The 16,651-nt window shown below is 59.3% G+C and overlaps 1 protein-coding gene across 1 annotated transcript in view; it reads left to right on the top strand.

Moving 5' to 3' along the window:
* The window catches only part of CSPG4 (chondroitin sulfate proteoglycan 4), a 35,727-nt gene extending 25,076 nt beyond the window's left edge, over window positions 1–10,651 (top strand). Inside the window, exons 4-10 of the mRNA XM_029238311.1 lie at window positions 405–887; window positions 1,220–1,396; window positions 3,047–3,245; window positions 3,325–3,459; window positions 3,559–3,725; window positions 7,171–7,354; window positions 7,672–10,651. Coding sequence (XP_029094144.1) covers window positions 405–887; window positions 1,220–1,396; window positions 3,047–3,245; window positions 3,325–3,459; window positions 3,559–3,725; window positions 7,171–7,354; window positions 7,672–9,500 — 3,174 coding nt within the window. The 3' untranslated portion in view covers window positions 9,501–10,651. The remainder of the gene's footprint in view (window positions 1–404; window positions 888–1,219; window positions 1,397–3,046; window positions 3,246–3,324; window positions 3,460–3,558; window positions 3,726–7,170; window positions 7,355–7,671) is intronic.
* The last annotated feature ends 6,000 nt before the right edge of the window (window positions 10,652–16,651 follow it).

The raw sequence follows: 16,651 nt of genomic DNA, 5'->3' as shown, positions 1-16,651 counted from the left end.
CAGAGGGACAGAACAGGAATGTGAGTTTGGGGGTGGTGTATAGCCTTTTATGGCTGGACCATCAGATGAGGAAGCACCTTCCCTCCAGGCCCTAGACTGGACTAGGGTCTGCAAGCTGCCTGGGGCCTGTACTGTAGGAGTCTGTGTCGCTGAGAAGGATGGGGCACCCTCTTGTGGCAGTAGCATGGCAGGGGGAGTCAGTGTGTGTGTGTGTGTGTGTGTGTGTGTGTGTGCGCGCGCGCATGTGTGTGTGACATATATGTGTCTCTGTCCAAACATTTGTGTGTGGTGAGACTGTATGTCCGTGTCACTGAATCTGAGGATGTGTGATTGTGTACATCGCCGAGGGAGTGTGTACCTCAGAGGCTTCAACAGCCTCCTTCTGTGACCCCTCTCACAACCAGGCAGCCCAGGAGGCAGTGCCACCGGCAGACATTGTGTTCTCAGTGAAGACCCCACCGAGCTCTGGCCACCTGGTGATGTTGTCCCACCGCGCCACGGCAGCCGAGCTGCCCAGCCTGGACCCTGTGCACAGCTTCTCTCAGGCGGCGGTGGACGCGGGCAGGGTCCTGTACCTGCACTCCCGCCCTGAGGCCTGGAGTGATGTCTTCTCCCTGGATGTGTCCTCAGGCCTGGGTGCGCCCCTCGAGGGCATCCACGTGGAGCTGGAGGTGCTGCCCGCTGCCATCCCACTGGAGGCGCTGAACTTCAGCGTCCCCGAGGGCGGCACCCGCACGCTGGCCCCTCCACTGCTCCGCATCACTGGGCCCTACTTCCCCACGCTGCCGGGCCTTGACCTGCAGGTGCTGGAGCCACCCCAGCATGGGGTCCTGAAGAGAGAGGAAGGACCTCAAGACAGGACCCTCAGCACCTTCTCCTGGAGAGAGGTATGGTCAGGGAGGCCCAGGGTGCAGCCCAGCTCTGGGGGCAGAGTCTGGGGGTATGCACAGATAGGAGGCAGGAGCCCGCATTTACAGAGCACCTCATCTCACCCTCCCTCACTGGCAGAGAGAGATGAATGTCCCCATTTCCTCCACTCCTTCATTCCTTTGCTCTGGGAGAAATGATTGTCCCCATTGCCACCTGCAGAAACTGAAGCTCTGGAGGAGTCAATCTCCTCCTGCACCCAAAGGCAGGTCATGAAACGTGCTGGGCCTGAGACCCACGGTGGGTCTCAGGCCTGCTGGGGCCTGACCTCTAGCCCTGGGCCTGCCTGCAGGTGGAACAGAAGCTGATTCTCTATGTGCATGACGGGAGCGAGACGCTGGCAGACAGTTTCGTCCTAGTGGCTAATGCCTCAGAGATGGACCGCCAGAGCCGTCCCGTGACCTTCACTATCACCATCCTGCCTGTCAACGACCAACCCCCCATCCTCACCACAAACACAGGCCTGCAGGTGAGAGCGTTCTAGGACCACCTCCCACCTCCCCTCCCAGAGAGAGGCCAGCACATAGCTCCCCGTCTGTGAGCTTCAGTTTCCTCCTCTGTAAAATGGGGATCCTGCCACATGCCTCACTAGGTTATTGGGAAGAGAGAAGAGCAACTGCACTGAAAATAGAACACAGGTGTGGGGCTTTATTACTGGACACTTATAAGTGTAATAGACAGCCTTGTGAATGGACATGCTTGGTCCTGCTGTTCCCTGGACTCACCCTCATCAGGAAGCTTTTTCCATGGCTCAGGACCAGGACTCCTGAAGAAAGCTCTTTCAGACCCTTAAGGGTGGATTCCGACTGCTCTCTACTCCCACCACCAGCTAGTGAAGGCCACCGCTTGGCTGGCCAATCCCCTGCCTCTTACACTGCTGCAGAGTAGTGGTGCGCCCATCCAGCAGAGGTGGAAGTTGAGGCCCAGAAAGGTGGCAGAACTTCTCCAGGGTCACAGTAGAAGTTACTGGTGGAACAGAAAGGGTGTGGCTTGACCAGGGCCGCACAGCAGGGTAGCAAATGGGCAGGGCCTTGAATGCTGACTTCTAGAGTGTGGACTCTGGGTCCGCAGCAGCCATGGAAGGTTTCAAAAGAAGGCTGACTTGGGCTGTCTGTGACATGGGGCTCTGGGAATCTTTGGTCGTGTAGGATGTGCCTGTGGAGAGCAGCCCCGTGGTGGGGGGGCCAGCAGAGGTTATAGGTTTCAGGCTAAGGGCTGCCCTGGAACCACAGTCAGATGGTGCTGTGTAGCACTTCAGCCACCAGGTGGTGCTGTCCACCGTATTTGTGCCAGGAGCCCTGTGCTGAAGCCTGGCATCTATGCCTTGCCACCTTCTTTCCAGAGCTCTGGCTGAGGTCAGCCTTGGGCTGGGGGAGGGAATCCCAGAGGGCTCAGTTTTCCAGGTATGGGAGCCCCTCCCCAGTACTGCTCACAAGTTGCTGACCCAGCAGGACCTGTAACAGGACCCTTGGAACAGGAACAGGATCCTGCCCTGCTCGCAGGTGGGAGGCTTGAGGGGGGCTCCCCTTCACTCTGAGCGTGGGGTGGGGCTGCCTGCCCCCAGGAAGCCTTCACCCACCTGCCTGGGGGCTCGTGATTGCACTGGAAACACCTGGGCCCCCATCCCAGTGCTGTTTCTGTGCTGCAAGACACTCGCCTCTCCAGCTCACCAAGCCTCCCACCCCTTCCCTCACCAGGAAAGGGAGCCCATTTCTAAGTATCCTGGGCAGACAAAAATCACGATTCCCATCGTGTGCCAGCCCCTGCCCAGACTCACCATGGAGGGTCTGAAGGGAAACCCCTGCCCTGCCAGTGAGCCACACTGAGCAACACTTTGGGTCAGGGTTGGGGATCTCTGGGGAGGGGGTGAGAGCTGGGATCTTCTTGGGGTTCATGAGCTGGCCTTGACGGACAAGCAGGACTAGAGCAGATAGAGAGCAGGGAGCCTGGGCATGGGAGCCCTGGGCCAACAGGGGAAGATGAATGAGGTGGAGGGCCCTTTGCGCAGGGGAGCCCAGATGGTAGTGTGGTTGGAGCCCTGATGGTGGCCCCAGGGCCAGGGAGGAAAGAAGTGGGTAAACTTGGTGGGGGCAGAACCTTCGCACGCTTGTATCCCCAGATGTGGGAGGGGGCCACTGTGCCCATCCCTCCGGAGGCCCTTAGGGGCACAGACAGCGACTCAGGCCCTGAGGACCTGGTCTACACCCTTGAGGAGCCCAGCAACGGACAGGTGGTGCTGCGGACAGCGCCGGGCGCCAAGGTCCACAGCTTCACCCAGGCCCAGCTCGACGGCGGGCTCGTGCTGTTCTCACACAGAGGTGGGTGCTGAGAGGTGGGGGTGCCCCGAGGATGGGCGCCGGCGTGGGCCAGCGAGACCCAACTCCACGTCTGTCCTAGGAGCCCCGGACGGAGGCTTCCGCTTCATCCTATCTGATGGCGAGCATACTTCCACTGGACACTTCTTCCGGGTGACGGCCCAGAAGCAGCTGCTCCTCTCACTGGAGGGCAGCCGGACGCTGACCATCTGCCCAGGTGGGTGTGCCATGCCAGGGGCAGGCTGCCTCCCCAGCAGTCACAGGCCTTGCCCTGCCTCCTGGTCAGAGGCTGACCGTCCCCTTTTGCCTCTCGCAGGGTCCATCCAGCCACTCAGCAGCCAGAGCTTGAGAGCCAGTTCCAGCACAGGCACCGACCCCCACCACCTGTTCTACCATGTGGTACGGGGGCCCCGGCTTGGCCGGCTATTCCACACCCAGCAGGGCAGCACCGGGGAGGCCCTGGAGAATTTCACTCAGGCAGAGGTAAGGACCACTCTCTACAGCCACCGCTTAGACTCCATCCAGCGTCGAGTGGCCCACTCTGCCCCTGGACACACATGTAGACACGGGTACCAGCTCCAGCCTCGTTGGCAGCCACTCCCTGGGGCTGCCATGGTCCAGGTGCTGCATGCCCCGCCCTCCAGGAGCTACCAGGCTGGTAGGGCAGATGGGGCTTAGCGTTCCAGGGGGAGGAAGAAGGATGCGGGGAGTCAGGGCTATAGGGTCCCAGGGCAGGGATCAGGTTCTGGGACTTGGCTTCCAGAAGGAACTGCTGTTGGACCCTAGGGGGCTGGAAAAGGCACACTGCATAGGGGACCCTAGACAATCCAGTGGCTGGTGAGGGGCAGTGTTTGGTCTGGAGGGAATAGAGTTTGAGATAAAGGCAGCTGTTGGGCTTGTGGGCAGAGGTGTGAGCCTGGGGCTCAGCTCAAGAGCCAGCCAGAAGCAGAGTGGGTCCTGAAAGCAGACGAGTGCACAGAAGCAGCTGAGTAAGTCAAACTGGGAGTGGAGCTGCCATCCATCCGTCATGGCAGCTTCAGGACACAGCTATCCCAGAGCACAACAGAGGCCACCAGTGAAAACTAGAACTCTCAGCCATGGGAAGAGGCAGACCGCTAGGCTGCCTCTGCTGGGATCACAGAGCTCTCTGTGCTAACTGTGCCAGTGGGGCCAGCAGCCATCACTTAAATTAAGGCCCCTTCTAAGTGCAGGAGGTACCAAGCATTCCAGGGCAGCCTTGGTTTTCCCTGAAGGCGGAGTGGGGTGGGGTTGTCTTTCAGGCATGGGGAAGGAAGTAACTTTAACGAGGGTGGGAAGATTTCTCAGGTTGCTGACATCAACATCCCCCAGGCCTGGGTTCTCTGTTCTCCCAGCTTCTGCCATGGCTCCCTTCCTGCCCCTCCCCACAATGAAATATTGAGCAGGCTACAGCAGCTGTGCACCCTGAATCCCTGGGAGGCTTTGTTATCGGATGCCCAGGAAGGGGGAGGGAACAGGATGAGCCCTTCAGGCCCCTCCCCCACCCTGCAGTGCTTCCCTCACACCCCACCAATCTGAAGGACTGAATTGAATGGCCACCAGGGGGCCAGGCTGGCAGCGCCACCCAGGGAAGCTGGGAGGAGGCTTCGTGGCAGACACACCCTCCCCCCTTGGAGAAGTGGGCAGGGCAGGACTGGGTGGTATCTGACAGTGCCACTGTGCCACAATACTCTGAGCTGGGTAGGGCAGGGACCAGGTGTCCCCATTTTACAGATAAGGAAACTGAGGCTCACGAAGGTCAGGTGACTATTTAGAGCCCATGGCTAGTGAGAAGCAAAACCGGGGCTATGCCTTCGGACTGCTAGTCCAAGATTCTTTGACCAAAGGACACTACTGATTCCCAGAGGTCAGGGACCCCTCCCCACCTTGCCTGTGACTTACTTCATCCCCAGCCAGACACCTCCCACCCACAAGTAGCTCCTGTACGCAGGCATCCAGGCTCTCACTCCCACTCCTGAGGGTCTCCGTTTCCTTCCTGCCCACCCGTCAGCCTGAGCCAGAGGTTACAGCTGGCAGTCCTTGCGGGCCACAGCTGGCCCACAGATGTGTTTTATTTGGCCTGCACATGCATTTAATATTTTAAAATTAGGGGATCTCACACACACCAAAAAAAACCAAAACCCTGATTTCCGTTTCTTAAAAGGCCTGTGTTCCCTCTTCCGGCCATCAGCTGAAGAGCAGCTACCCCTTTGACTGGGCTCTGCTCCCCTTCTCGACCATGCAGGGCTCCCCACTTCACCACAACCCCACTGCTCCTAGAATCTCCTGCACGCTGTGACCCCAGTCGGCTTCCATCTCACTGTTGCATAAGTCTTGTTTTTCTGAGAGAAGGAAAATAGTTCCCTGTGTCTCCTAAAAGGGGAAAACAGAAGATAAGCCAAGAGGACACATTGGGATTAGAAGGGGGAGGGAACGGATTTCTTGATGGAAGTGGAGACTATTCCTTGGTGTTTAACAGCAGACGGCCCTAGAGAACAGTGGGTGTGGCTGGAGTGGAGTTGCCATGGGAGGAGTTGGAGGAAGTGAGGTCATGGGTAACGGGGTCACATGGGGTCTTTGAAGCCAAATGGCGGTGAGCCATTTCACTGTCTGAGCAAGAGAGACAGAACCTGACTTTCGTTTTTAAAGACTCACTCTGATTTTTGCATTAAGGACAAACTGTAGAGGGGGGTGGAGCAGGGGCCAAAGCCAGGACACAGTTAAGAGGCTCTTGTGGTAATCCAGACCAGAGATGATGGTGTGTGAGAGGAGGAGAGGAATCAGGGGTGACTCCAGGGTGTGGGGCCTGAGCCACTGGAAGAACAGAGCTGTGCCCTCTGGAGTGGGAAGGCTGGGAGAGGCGGGGCAGGTCAGGGATTGTCTGGGACATGCTGAGTTTGAGACGTCCCTCAGACATCCTCGAGGAGCTGCCCAGGAAGCAGGTGGCTACGAGCCTGGAGTTCAGGAGAGCACAGCCCGGGCTGGAGATACAAATAAGGGGGTCATCTCATGGCTGGCATTTGAGGACATGAGACCCACCAAGAGCACATGGGCAATGTCTGTAGATAGAGTCTCAAGGCCAAGCCACAGACATTGCGGAGAAGGGGAGGGACCAGCCAGAGCATCTGTGAAGAAACGACTAGTGAGGTTGGAGGAAAACCAAGGGAGCAGAACTTCCTGGAAGCCATCGGGTGGGCTGGGGGAAGGAATGCTCAATTGTGTCCAGTGCCTCTGAGAACCAGCCGCCGGGTCCAGCAACACAGAGGCCATCGTGCCCTTGGTGACAACAGGAGTGGAAGCCCGGGTGGAGTGCACTCGAGACAGCATGGGGGAGAGTATAGACTATTCTTTTTGGATTTTTGCAGCAAAGGAGAGCAAAAGTGCGGGAGGTGGGACAGCAAATGTTGGTGTAAAAAGTGAAGTCGAGAAGTTTCTTCTTTACGTTGGGCGGATAGCATAGTTGCGTAAGGATGGGAATAATCCGTTTGGGGGAAAATTGATGCCATGGGAGAAAGACAGGAGTTGGTAGAAGCAGTGTCTTCAGTAAGGAAGAGGGTAAGGCATTTCATGCAAAAGAGGAAAGACCTGCTGTTGAGAGAAGCACGGATAGAGCATTGCTTTTCCCAGGGGCTCAGAGGTTTGAGGTGACTTGCCCAAGGTGGCAGAGCTGGGATTTGACACAGGCATCTGGCTCTAGAGCCTGGCTCTTCACTGTCACGTGACTGTTTTCTGGCGACCCACTGAGTTGGTGAGGGAGAGCATGGGCTACAGACATAGAGCGAGGCACAGTGGGGAGATCCTCCAGGGAGGCTGGGCTCCGAGGGGCTGTCAGGGAGACCCAAGTGCCCAGTGCTCCTGGGCACCACGGGCTGGACCTGCCCCTTGTCCCAGTAGTGGGCTTTCCCCGCAGGTATATGCTGGGAATGTTCTGTATGAGCACGAGATGCCCCCCGAGCCCTTCTGGGAGGCCCATGACGCCCTGGAGCTCCAGCTGTCCTCACCACCTGCCCCTGACATGGCCGCCACCCTTGCTGTGACTGTGTCTTTTGAAGCTACCTGTCCCCAGCGCCCCAGCCGCCTCTGGAAGAACAAAGGTGAACAGCATGGTGGGATGGCAACGTTGGGGGGGCTGGACACTGGGAGAGGCCCAGATAGGAGGGGACACAAGGCCAAGGTCAGCAGCTCATGTCAACTCCCAGGACCTGGTAAATTATAGGGAGGGTGGGCAGGTGGGGAGGCTTTGAGGTCAGAAGGAGGGACACGATCCTGGTCCTCCTGGGACCCTGAGCCCCAACCTGGGGTACCTGGTCTAAGGAGGGAGGGACAAACCTGGCCTTGGGGACCCTAATCTGAGGGTCCATGGCTCTCCCCTCAGTGGATGGGACCTTCATAGCCTGTGTCCCACCCCCAGGTCTCTGGGTCTCAGAAGGCCAGCGGGCCAAAATCACCACAGCCACCCTCGATGCCTCCAACTTCCTGGCCAGCGTTCCGGCCCCCCGGCGCTCGGAGCACGATGTGCTCTTCCAGGTCACACAGTTCCCCCAGCGGGGCCAGCTGTTGGTGTCCGAGGAGCCCCTCCACATCGGGCGGCCCCACTTCCTGCAGTCTGAGCTGGCCGCAGGACAGCTTGTATACACCCACGGCGGCGGGGGCACCCAGCAGGATGGCTTCCACTTCCGTGCCCACCTCCAGGGGCCCGCGGGGGCCTCCGTGGCGGGACCCCAAACCTCAGAGGCTTTCGCCATCACAGTGCGGGATGTGAATGAGCGGCCACCTCAGCCGCAGACCTCCATCCCGCTCCGGCTCACCCGGGGCTCCCGCAGCCCCGTCTCCCGGGCCCAGCTGAGCGTGGTGGACCCAGACTCGGCTCCGGGGGAGATCGAGTACAAGGTGCAGCGGGCCCCTCACAATGGCTTCCTGAGCCTGGCAGGGGCCAGCCCGGGGCCTGTGACCTGCTTCACTCAGGCCGACGTGGATGCAGGGCGGCTGGCCTTTGTGGCCAATGGGAGCAGCGTGGTGGGCATCTTCCAGCTGAGTGTGTCTGATGGGGCCAGCCCGCCCCTGCCCATGTCCCTGGCCGTGGACGTCTTGCCCTCGGCCATTGAGGTGCAGCTGCGGGCACCCCTAGAGGTGCCCCAAGCTTTAGGGCGTGCCTCCCTGAGCCGGCAGCAGCTCTGGGTGGTTTCCGATCGGGAGGAGGCAGACGCAGCCTACCGCCTCACCCAGGGGCCCCGGCATGGGCATCTCCTGGTGCGCGGGCAGCCTGCCACAGCCTTCAGCCAGTTCCAGGTAGACCAGGGCGAAGTGGTCTTTGCTTTCACCAGCTTCTCCTCCCCTCACGACCAATTCAGCATCCTGGCACTGGCCAGGGGTGCCAACGCATCCGCCACGGTGAATGTCACCGTGCGGGCTCTGCTGCATGTGTGGACAGGTGGGCCGTGGCCCCAGGGTGCCACCCTACGCCTGGACCCCACTGTCCTAGATGCGGGCGAGCTGGCCAACCGCACAGGCAGTGTGCCGCGTTTCCGGCTCCTGGCGGGACCCCGGCACGGCCGCGTGGTCCGCGTGCCCCGGACCAGGACAGAGCCCGGGGGCGGCCAGCTTGTGGAGCAGTTCACCCAGCAGGACCTTGAGGACGGGAGGCTGGGGCTGGAGGTGGGCAGGCCAGAGGGTAGCTCTCCTGGACCTGCAGGCGACAGTCTCACCCTGGAGCTGTGGGCCAGGGGTGTCCCTCCTGCCGTGGCCTCACTGGGCTTTGCCACGGAGCCTTACAACGCAGCCCGGCCCTACAGAGTGGCCCTGCTCAGTCTGCCTGCTCGGACAGAAGCAGGGGAGCCAGGGAGCAGCACCCCCACTGGTGAGCCAGGCCTGGCGGCCTCCAGCCCCATGCCCACCGTGGCCAGGGGGCACTTCCTGGGCTTTCTCGAGGCCAACATGTTCAGCATCATCGTCCCTGTGTGCCTGGTCCTCCTGCTTCTGGCACTCATCGTGCCTCTGCTCTTCTACCTCCGCAAACGCAACAAGATGGGCAAGCACAACGTCCAGGTGCTGACTGCCAAGCCCCGAAACGGCCTGGCTGGCGATACGGAGACCTTCCGCAAGGTGGAGCCGGGCCAGGCCATCCCCCTCACAGCGGTGCCTGGCCAGGGGGCCCCGCCGGGGGAGCAGCCTGACCCAGAGCTGCTGCAGTTCTGCCGGACATCCAACCCTGCCCTCAAGAACGGCCAGTACTGGGTGTGAGGCCTGGCCTGGGCCCAGATGCTGATGGGGCCAGAGACAGGCTTGCACAGGCCCCGGCCCCAGAGAGCCCTGGGGACACCAGGGGTGGAGGGTGCTGAGAGGAAGCCCCAGGGGTCCGGGACCAAGTGGAGTCAAGAGCTGCAACCTCCCCCGCTCACTCTGAGCCAGGAGAACTGCAAGGGGCCAAGGGCAGAGGCAGGCTTGGAGTCAGTCCCCTGCCCTGGAGCTAGTGTGGGCTGTCAAAACCAGAGCCAGTTCCTAGATGGTCAGGACTCTGGGTCCTGGGTCTGTGACCTTGGGTAAGTCACACCTGACCCAGGCTGCTAAGAAGGCAAGGAGAAGAAAGGGAAGGGAGGGACAGATGGGGATTCCTGGCTTTTCCACTCCAAGCCAGGCCTCCCCTCATCTCTGCCCCAGGACTGAGAGGAAAACTTTTTCCCTTGGTTTTTTAGGGAGATGGTATTTCCTGGAGCAGAGGGCAGGAGAGAGTCCTCCCACTCTCTAGAAGGCATAAGCCAGTGGAATAATGTATCCAGGGTGTAAGGTGGGTGGGTTGCTCTGGGATGGGTTTATTTAAGGGGCATTGCAAGGAAGCTATTTAGCATGGTGCTGAGCTAGCCCAGACTGGTGGAGACCCTGGGGTGAGGAATAGAGGAGGGTCTGAGGCCAGCTCATTCCCAGGGCCCCGCCTTGATGGGCTGATGGCTAGACAAGCATGGGTCTGTGGCCCCAGAGTGGGCTGGGCTGGGGAGCGTGCAGGATCTCAGGCCATGGGCCCCCGCGGTGCCTGTGCTCCCCTGAGGACTGGGGCGGGTACTTGGGGGCACTCGGCTCCATGGGGCCTGGATAAACGGGGCTTCTGGATAAGAGGTTCTGGACAGCCGTGTGTTGTTCGTCTGACCATGCACTGGGCCCTTGGCCACACTAGCCTGCACTCCACCAGTGTAGGCCATCCCGCCAGACCTCAGCCACCAGGAGAGATGGGGCCCGAATTCCCACCTGTGGCCGCACCGCACGGCTTGCAGGCTCTCAGTTCCCTGACCAGGGATTGAACCCGGGCCACAGCAGTGAAAGCCTGGAATCCTAACCACTAGGCCATCAGGGTCTGTTCCTCTCCATTCATCTCTCAAGAGATTGGAGCAGCAAAGATGAGGAGGGAGGGGGACTTGGGGATCCCAAGGCTGGGGGCAGAGGGGGACCACCAGAGGTGCCTTTCCTCAGCTCCCTGGAGATTTTCACAAGGAAGATTTCTGCTGGTCTTTACCCTTCCAACAAGAGGACCAGGAGTGCTGCTTCTCAAAGGCAGAGCAAGCAGCAAGGGTTCTGAAAAGTCAGCTGTCCCTGTACATGGCCCGAGAGTCCATCATGTGGTCAGCGATGGATCTGAAACACAGCATCCTCAGAAGGCCCTCGATGGGTTGCCGAGGAGCCACCACTCTCTGGTCCTTTCCCTCTAGAGGGTTTCCCAGGGTCATGGGCAATGGAGACAGATTCTGGGTCCCAGGGAATACCCCAAGCCCTGGAAGCAGGTTGAAGTCCTCAGAAGAAAAGCAGCTGGAGAGCTGTCTGTGCTCTGGGGGGAGGTGGGAGGGGGTGGCTGAGGCCTGAGCACAGCTGCACTGGGGTGGAGAGCACCGGCCAGGCTTCGGCAGCTGAGTGGCATCACCTATCCCTTGTGCTCGACATCTGTAACACCTGAACCGAGAGTTAGGGCAAGAGAGAAGATTCCCTCTCCCCATGGTGCTGCCCCTGGACCACCCTCCCCACAATGCCTTTCGCATTTCAGCATCCAGCCTCCTAGAGCCTCCCCCACTCTCAGAAGTTTCGGGGAGGAAACCCAGAATCCTGGTAGATCACTGCCGGAAGGGCCCCCAGAGAACAAAGAGGGCACTGAGAAAGAGGAGAAGAGGCTTGTCCAGAGTCTTACACAGCAAGGCAACCATAGAGTAGACCAGACCCCTGAGGCACAGCCAACTCCTGTTGCCACACTGAAAGCCTCCCCCTCGTGGAACGTGGCCAGGACCCGTAAGTGGGGGGCTCTGCAGAGATCCCTCCATACCCAGAGCTCGCGATCCTGGCCCCAGCTTCCTTTACAAGCCTGGTCTCTCCAGCACACCCCAGGCCAGCCTCATCCAGAGGCCCTGCCGAGGGGCATCTCCATGCCACACCCCACACTCTGCCCAGCTTCTCCCGGGAGCTCAAGGCTGCATCCGCAGGGCCCTGATATCTGGGGCCAGCCTCCACCCAGGGCGACGACCAGTTTCCCGGGGAGTGTAAGCCAAGACGAGGGTGATAGACCTGCCAGGCGGGGTCTGGCCTCAGCTCAGGTTTCTCCAGAGGCCCGATGACACCCTCTCTGTTCACATGGCCTGGCCTGGCCTGGCCCCGGTGACCTGGCACGGGCTGACACTGATCCGGCCCCCCCAGGCCTGGGCTGGACAGTGGGCAGGACCTGGGAGAGGGTCTTTCACTGGGACGCCAACCTCGGAACCCATTCTAAATGCGGGGCCTCAATTTATTAGGTAAATACCTTGCAGATTTCAGATATACACCCCAGGCTTAAGGAGGTTGCTACCCACCTTACAAAATAACTCACCATTCATTCCTTTAAGGAGCTGGTTCCTCCCAGGCACTGAGGATAGGAGCCAACCTACGCACAAGTGCTCAGGAATGTCCAGGAAACTCTGACCCTCTTACACACACACACACACACACACACACACACACACAATGTGCACTTGTGCTCACAGCTGTGCACTTACAGACCTTCAGAAACAACACAGAGATAAATACTTTCCTATGTAGTTCATATGCACACACACACAGGTGCACATACAAACTTCAGAGTTAAGTGCTCCTTGCCTATGGCCCTCTCACAGTCCCAGGAGCTGGCCACGTTGAGCCAAGGGCCAGGATGTCCTGCCCATCACCAGACCCAAGTTGACATCAGCAGAGCTGGGAAGTGACCCCACAGTAAGAAGGATGGTGAAGGGGGTGTGGGGAACAGAGTAGGGGTTGCCAGAGGAGCCCAGATCGCCAGGTCCCCAGCTTGGAAACCCTGCCCACCACCCTCAATGGTTTAGCCTCTTGGGTGCTAAAGATGGGGTTCCTTTTGAGCCCCTCTCCTCATGCTATGAGCTGGCCCTTTAAGTGGAGTTGCTATGGCAGCTGTGGAACCCATAGAGCTGGAACCATTGTCCTCCAATAGGAAGCAAGAGAAATGGTCCTCCTCCTCCTCCTCCTACCCCCCCCCCCCAACCAACCACTCCTGACCAGTGGGAACTGCCAGGGGTGCTAGCATCTTCCTCTGAGCCCTGAAGATTCCAGATTTTAAACGGATAGAGGTACCTGGGCAGCCCCCCAGAATTCTCTCTTTGGGTCTCCTGGTTTTTGGGGGGGGTTGGGGGGTTTTTTTGCTGTCAGTGGCTTTTATTGGAGTTGGGCACAGTTCCTGCCCTCGTGGGGCTCACAGTCTGGTGGGAGGGACGGGTGTGCAGACAGGAAGTTATGACACAGGGCAGTTTGGCATGGAGCAAGCATGGGGCTCTGTGTGAGCAGCTGTCCCTACTCTTATCCAAGAGGAACACAGGGAGTTCCTGCAGCACCATCAGTAATCTACCCACCATAATAGCACAGCTGCCCTTCCTGAGGGCTCCTCCGGCCGGGCACCACACCTTTGGTCACTGGGTCCTGATGCTGCTGCCACTGGATGTGTTAGTATACGTAGCATCCAGGCTATCCTCCGAGGGGTGCTGCAGCACCTGGGGTTGGCAGCAGTGGGGAGCTCATACTGCCCGGGGCTGAGGAGTCAGAGTTTGCAGAGCTTGGAGGCCACGCTGCGCTCGCTGGAGAGATGGGGTACACGGATGATGTCACGAGGGAGCCCAGCAAGTGAGTGGAGCCAAGATGGAGGCCAGACGTGCTGGACCCCTCTCTCTACAGCCCCTGTCCCATCCCGGGTCCTCTCATCGTTAATGCCATCCCTGGGTAGTTACCGCTAGGATTAGTCAGGCATTTTTGGCAAGGGCATTTGGTGCCAAAAATGCTGTGGGAGATGCAGATAGAAATTTACCTGGCCCTTCCTGAAGAACCCCAGACATGCCAAGGAGTAACTACCACACCATGTATGCCCTAACCCAGCGGCATGAGCTCGCTGGTGCGGGGAAGCCCAGAGTAGGAGGGCAGCTGGCTCTGGCTGCTTCCTTCTCTCCTTACAGAGTGTCGGGCCTTTCCGTGGAAGGAGCAGCAGGGGCTAACGTCAAGCATGACCAACCTACCTCCTGCTCACATTTCCATTCTCAGTGCAATGAGGTACAGTATTTAACTGATAGCTGCTGTCCTCATAAAACATGCCAACTCCTCAGAGAGCCCCCTGTGGCCACCAGGATAACGGTGGGTTGTGCTTCACATTTCAGATGTCCTAACAGCCCCTAAAGACAGGAGCAGCCCTTGGTTACGTCAGCCAGTGGCCAAGAAGGAATTTTCTACCCAAACGCAGCCTCAGCTGGGAGCTGGAAGAGCTCCCGGGGTCCCCAACATGGCGATGGCCAGCTCTGGTAGCCCAGAGCCTAGAGCTAAACCCAAGGCTTCCTTCTGATGCCTTGTAAGTTCACAGAGGGCTCAAGTGTCAGTCCTGAAGCCCAGATTAGATGGGCTAAGTCCTTGAAGCAGAGGAGGGTGAGGCCGGCAGCCAGGTCCGATCCAGTGGGGAGGGTTTGCAGGGAGTTGTCCACTCCCACCCTTACCTCCCAAAGACAGGTCCCTGGACAGTGCAGCAGCTCCCTGCACCCTGCCTTCTGCAATCCAGCTGGTCCTTCCCTCCCGGGCCCCTCCCTGCCTGCAGAGGGAGGGACTAAGGGAGGGGTCCAGCCAAGGTCACTAGTCAGTGCATTGGGTCTCCCCCAGGGCAGAGCAACATCAGCAGCAGAGGAGTGGAGAAGCTGCTGTCCGGCCCAGGCCTGATCAAGAAGGGAAGACGGGCCTCCCAGAGCTCTCTATCCTGCAGAGGGTGGGGAGCAAGAGAGGCTGGACGGAGGCTGCCAAGCTGTCCCTTCTGCCCCCCAAAGCAAGTGCTGGCTGTGACCCCCAGCCTATGTGCTGCCCTGGTACTGGGAGTGCCTTTGGGGCACCCAACTCCCCTCCCCTCCAAGGTTGCTGAGGCCCCCAAGGCTGGCGAAGGCCTCAGCCCTCTGCACCTTGTGGTAAACATAGTTCAGGGCTTCCCTGGTGGCGCAGTGGTTGAGAGTCCGCCTGCCGATGCAGGGGACGCGGGTTCGTGCCCCGGTCCGGGAAGATCCCACATGCCGCGGAGCGGCTGGGCCCGTGAGCCATGGCCGCTGAGCCTGCGCGTCCAGAGCCTGTGCTCCACAGCGGGAGAGGCCACAACGGTGAGAGGCCCACGTACCGCCAAAAAAATAAAATAAAATAAAAAAACATGGTTCAATGCTGTGTGCTCCCTTGGGTCAGTGTCCAGCCAGCCCAGTGCTAGGCATGGAGAGATGATTGGGAAACACCTATTGCCAGAATGTAGCCCTTTCTTTCCCACAGGCCCGGAAGGTCTCTAACCACCAGTCCCACCCAGACTTCCTTTCCCGGCTTCTCTCATCCCCCAGGAGGGCAGGCGAGGCTCCCTACTGCTGCTCTGGCCCCCATCCAGAGCCCAGGCAGACATTAAGTTTCTAAGGAGCCTGTTTGACTCTGTCCCTTCTCGCTTCTCTGTCTCTCCACGCCCACCCATGGCTCCCTCCCATCCAGACACCTGGGGTCTATCTGCTCCAAACCTCATGGGCAGAACATTTTGACCACATCAAATGTGGAAGCCCACCACAGAGTCAAAGAGGATTAAATAGGGCAGGAGCAGGGAGACCACCCAGAACCCCTCCTACTCAGATTCTCCCTGCTTCTCCAGCCCCTTCTCAGAACGCCCTGTGCCAGCTGGTTTAACCACCTGATCCCAGCCTCTATGGGCAAGGAGTAGAGCAGAGCCAAGTGTGGCCCCCCTCTCCCCTACCCACGGGACCCCCTGCATTCAACTTGGGAGCTTGGAGTCCCAACCTTAGAGGAGTGACTTGCCACCATCACACAGCAATTCACTGGCAGAGCTGGGCCTCCTGGAGGCTCAGAACCCCTCCAGATGCCAAGGATGTGTCTCTCAGCAGTGGGATTCCTGGCACCCAGAAAGGCATCGGGGCAAGTACAGGTGGGCCAGGGCTGCCAGACATATTGGCCGGGACAGAGACCTCCAAGAACCAGAGAGCGGCAAGGGGAGCCCTGCTGGGTCTTGTTGGGGAAGGCGGAGCCTGTTGTAAAGGGCTGTTGAGCAAGCAGGAAGGTAGGCGAGGCTGGCAGAGCCTGGGCACTCCTGGAAGGCGGTGACTCAGGCCGGAAGGGACCTTTCTGAGTCAGCCCTGCTAAAAGGTTGCCTTGTGGGGGTGGCACCTGGACAGGTGGCTGGGGCAGGGCCTGGGGACTCCAAGAAGGTTCCAGGTCTCAGCACCTTAGCCCTTGCGCTCCATGATCTGCCCTGAGAACCTCAGAGTCTGGCGACAGAACACATGAACTGAAGGAGGGAGGGCAGAGGCCGTGACTGCGTCTGCCCAACGAACTTGTACAAGTCCACCCACCTGTTTGAACTCATGATGGGATAATTGACGCTAGAGAGGATGGAGCCAGGCCTGGGGGAGCAGGCTGCCTGCTTTCTGCCTAGAGCCCCACTTCTTCATTTCTGCCCCATTTCCTGTCCCTACTGGCAGCCATGGGATGTGGCTAGCTAGAGGCCCAGGCCAGCGCCCACTCCTCTGCCTGAGTTAGGACCTATCAAAACAGAGCAACTGGGGGCTTCCCTGGTGGCACAGTGGTTGAGAGTCTGCCTGCCGATGCAGGGGACACGGGTTCGTGCCCCGGTCCAGGAGGATCCCACATGCTGCAGAGCAACTAAGCCCATGCGCCACAACTACTGAGCCAGCATGCCACAACTACTGAAGCCCGCGCGCCTAGAGCCCGTGCTCCACAACGAGAAGCCACCGCAATGAGAAGTCCGCGCACCGCAATGAAGAGTCGTCCCCGCTCACCACAACTAGAGAAAGTCCGCGCACAGCAACGAAGACTCAACGCAGCCAAAAATAAATAAATAAATAAACGAATTTATTTTT

Source organism: Monodon monoceros, unplaced genomic scaffold (assembly GCF_005190385.1).
Source record: "Monodon monoceros isolate NGI ecotype Baffin Bay Population unplaced genomic scaffold, NGI_Narwhal_1 Super_Scaffold_21, whole genome shotgun sequence".
Taxonomy (NCBI): domain Eukaryota; kingdom Metazoa; phylum Chordata; class Mammalia; order Artiodactyla; family Monodontidae; genus Monodon; species Monodon monoceros.
The sequence above is the reverse complement of the archived record's forward strand: the minus strand, read 5'-3'. Positions and strand labels throughout refer to the sequence as shown.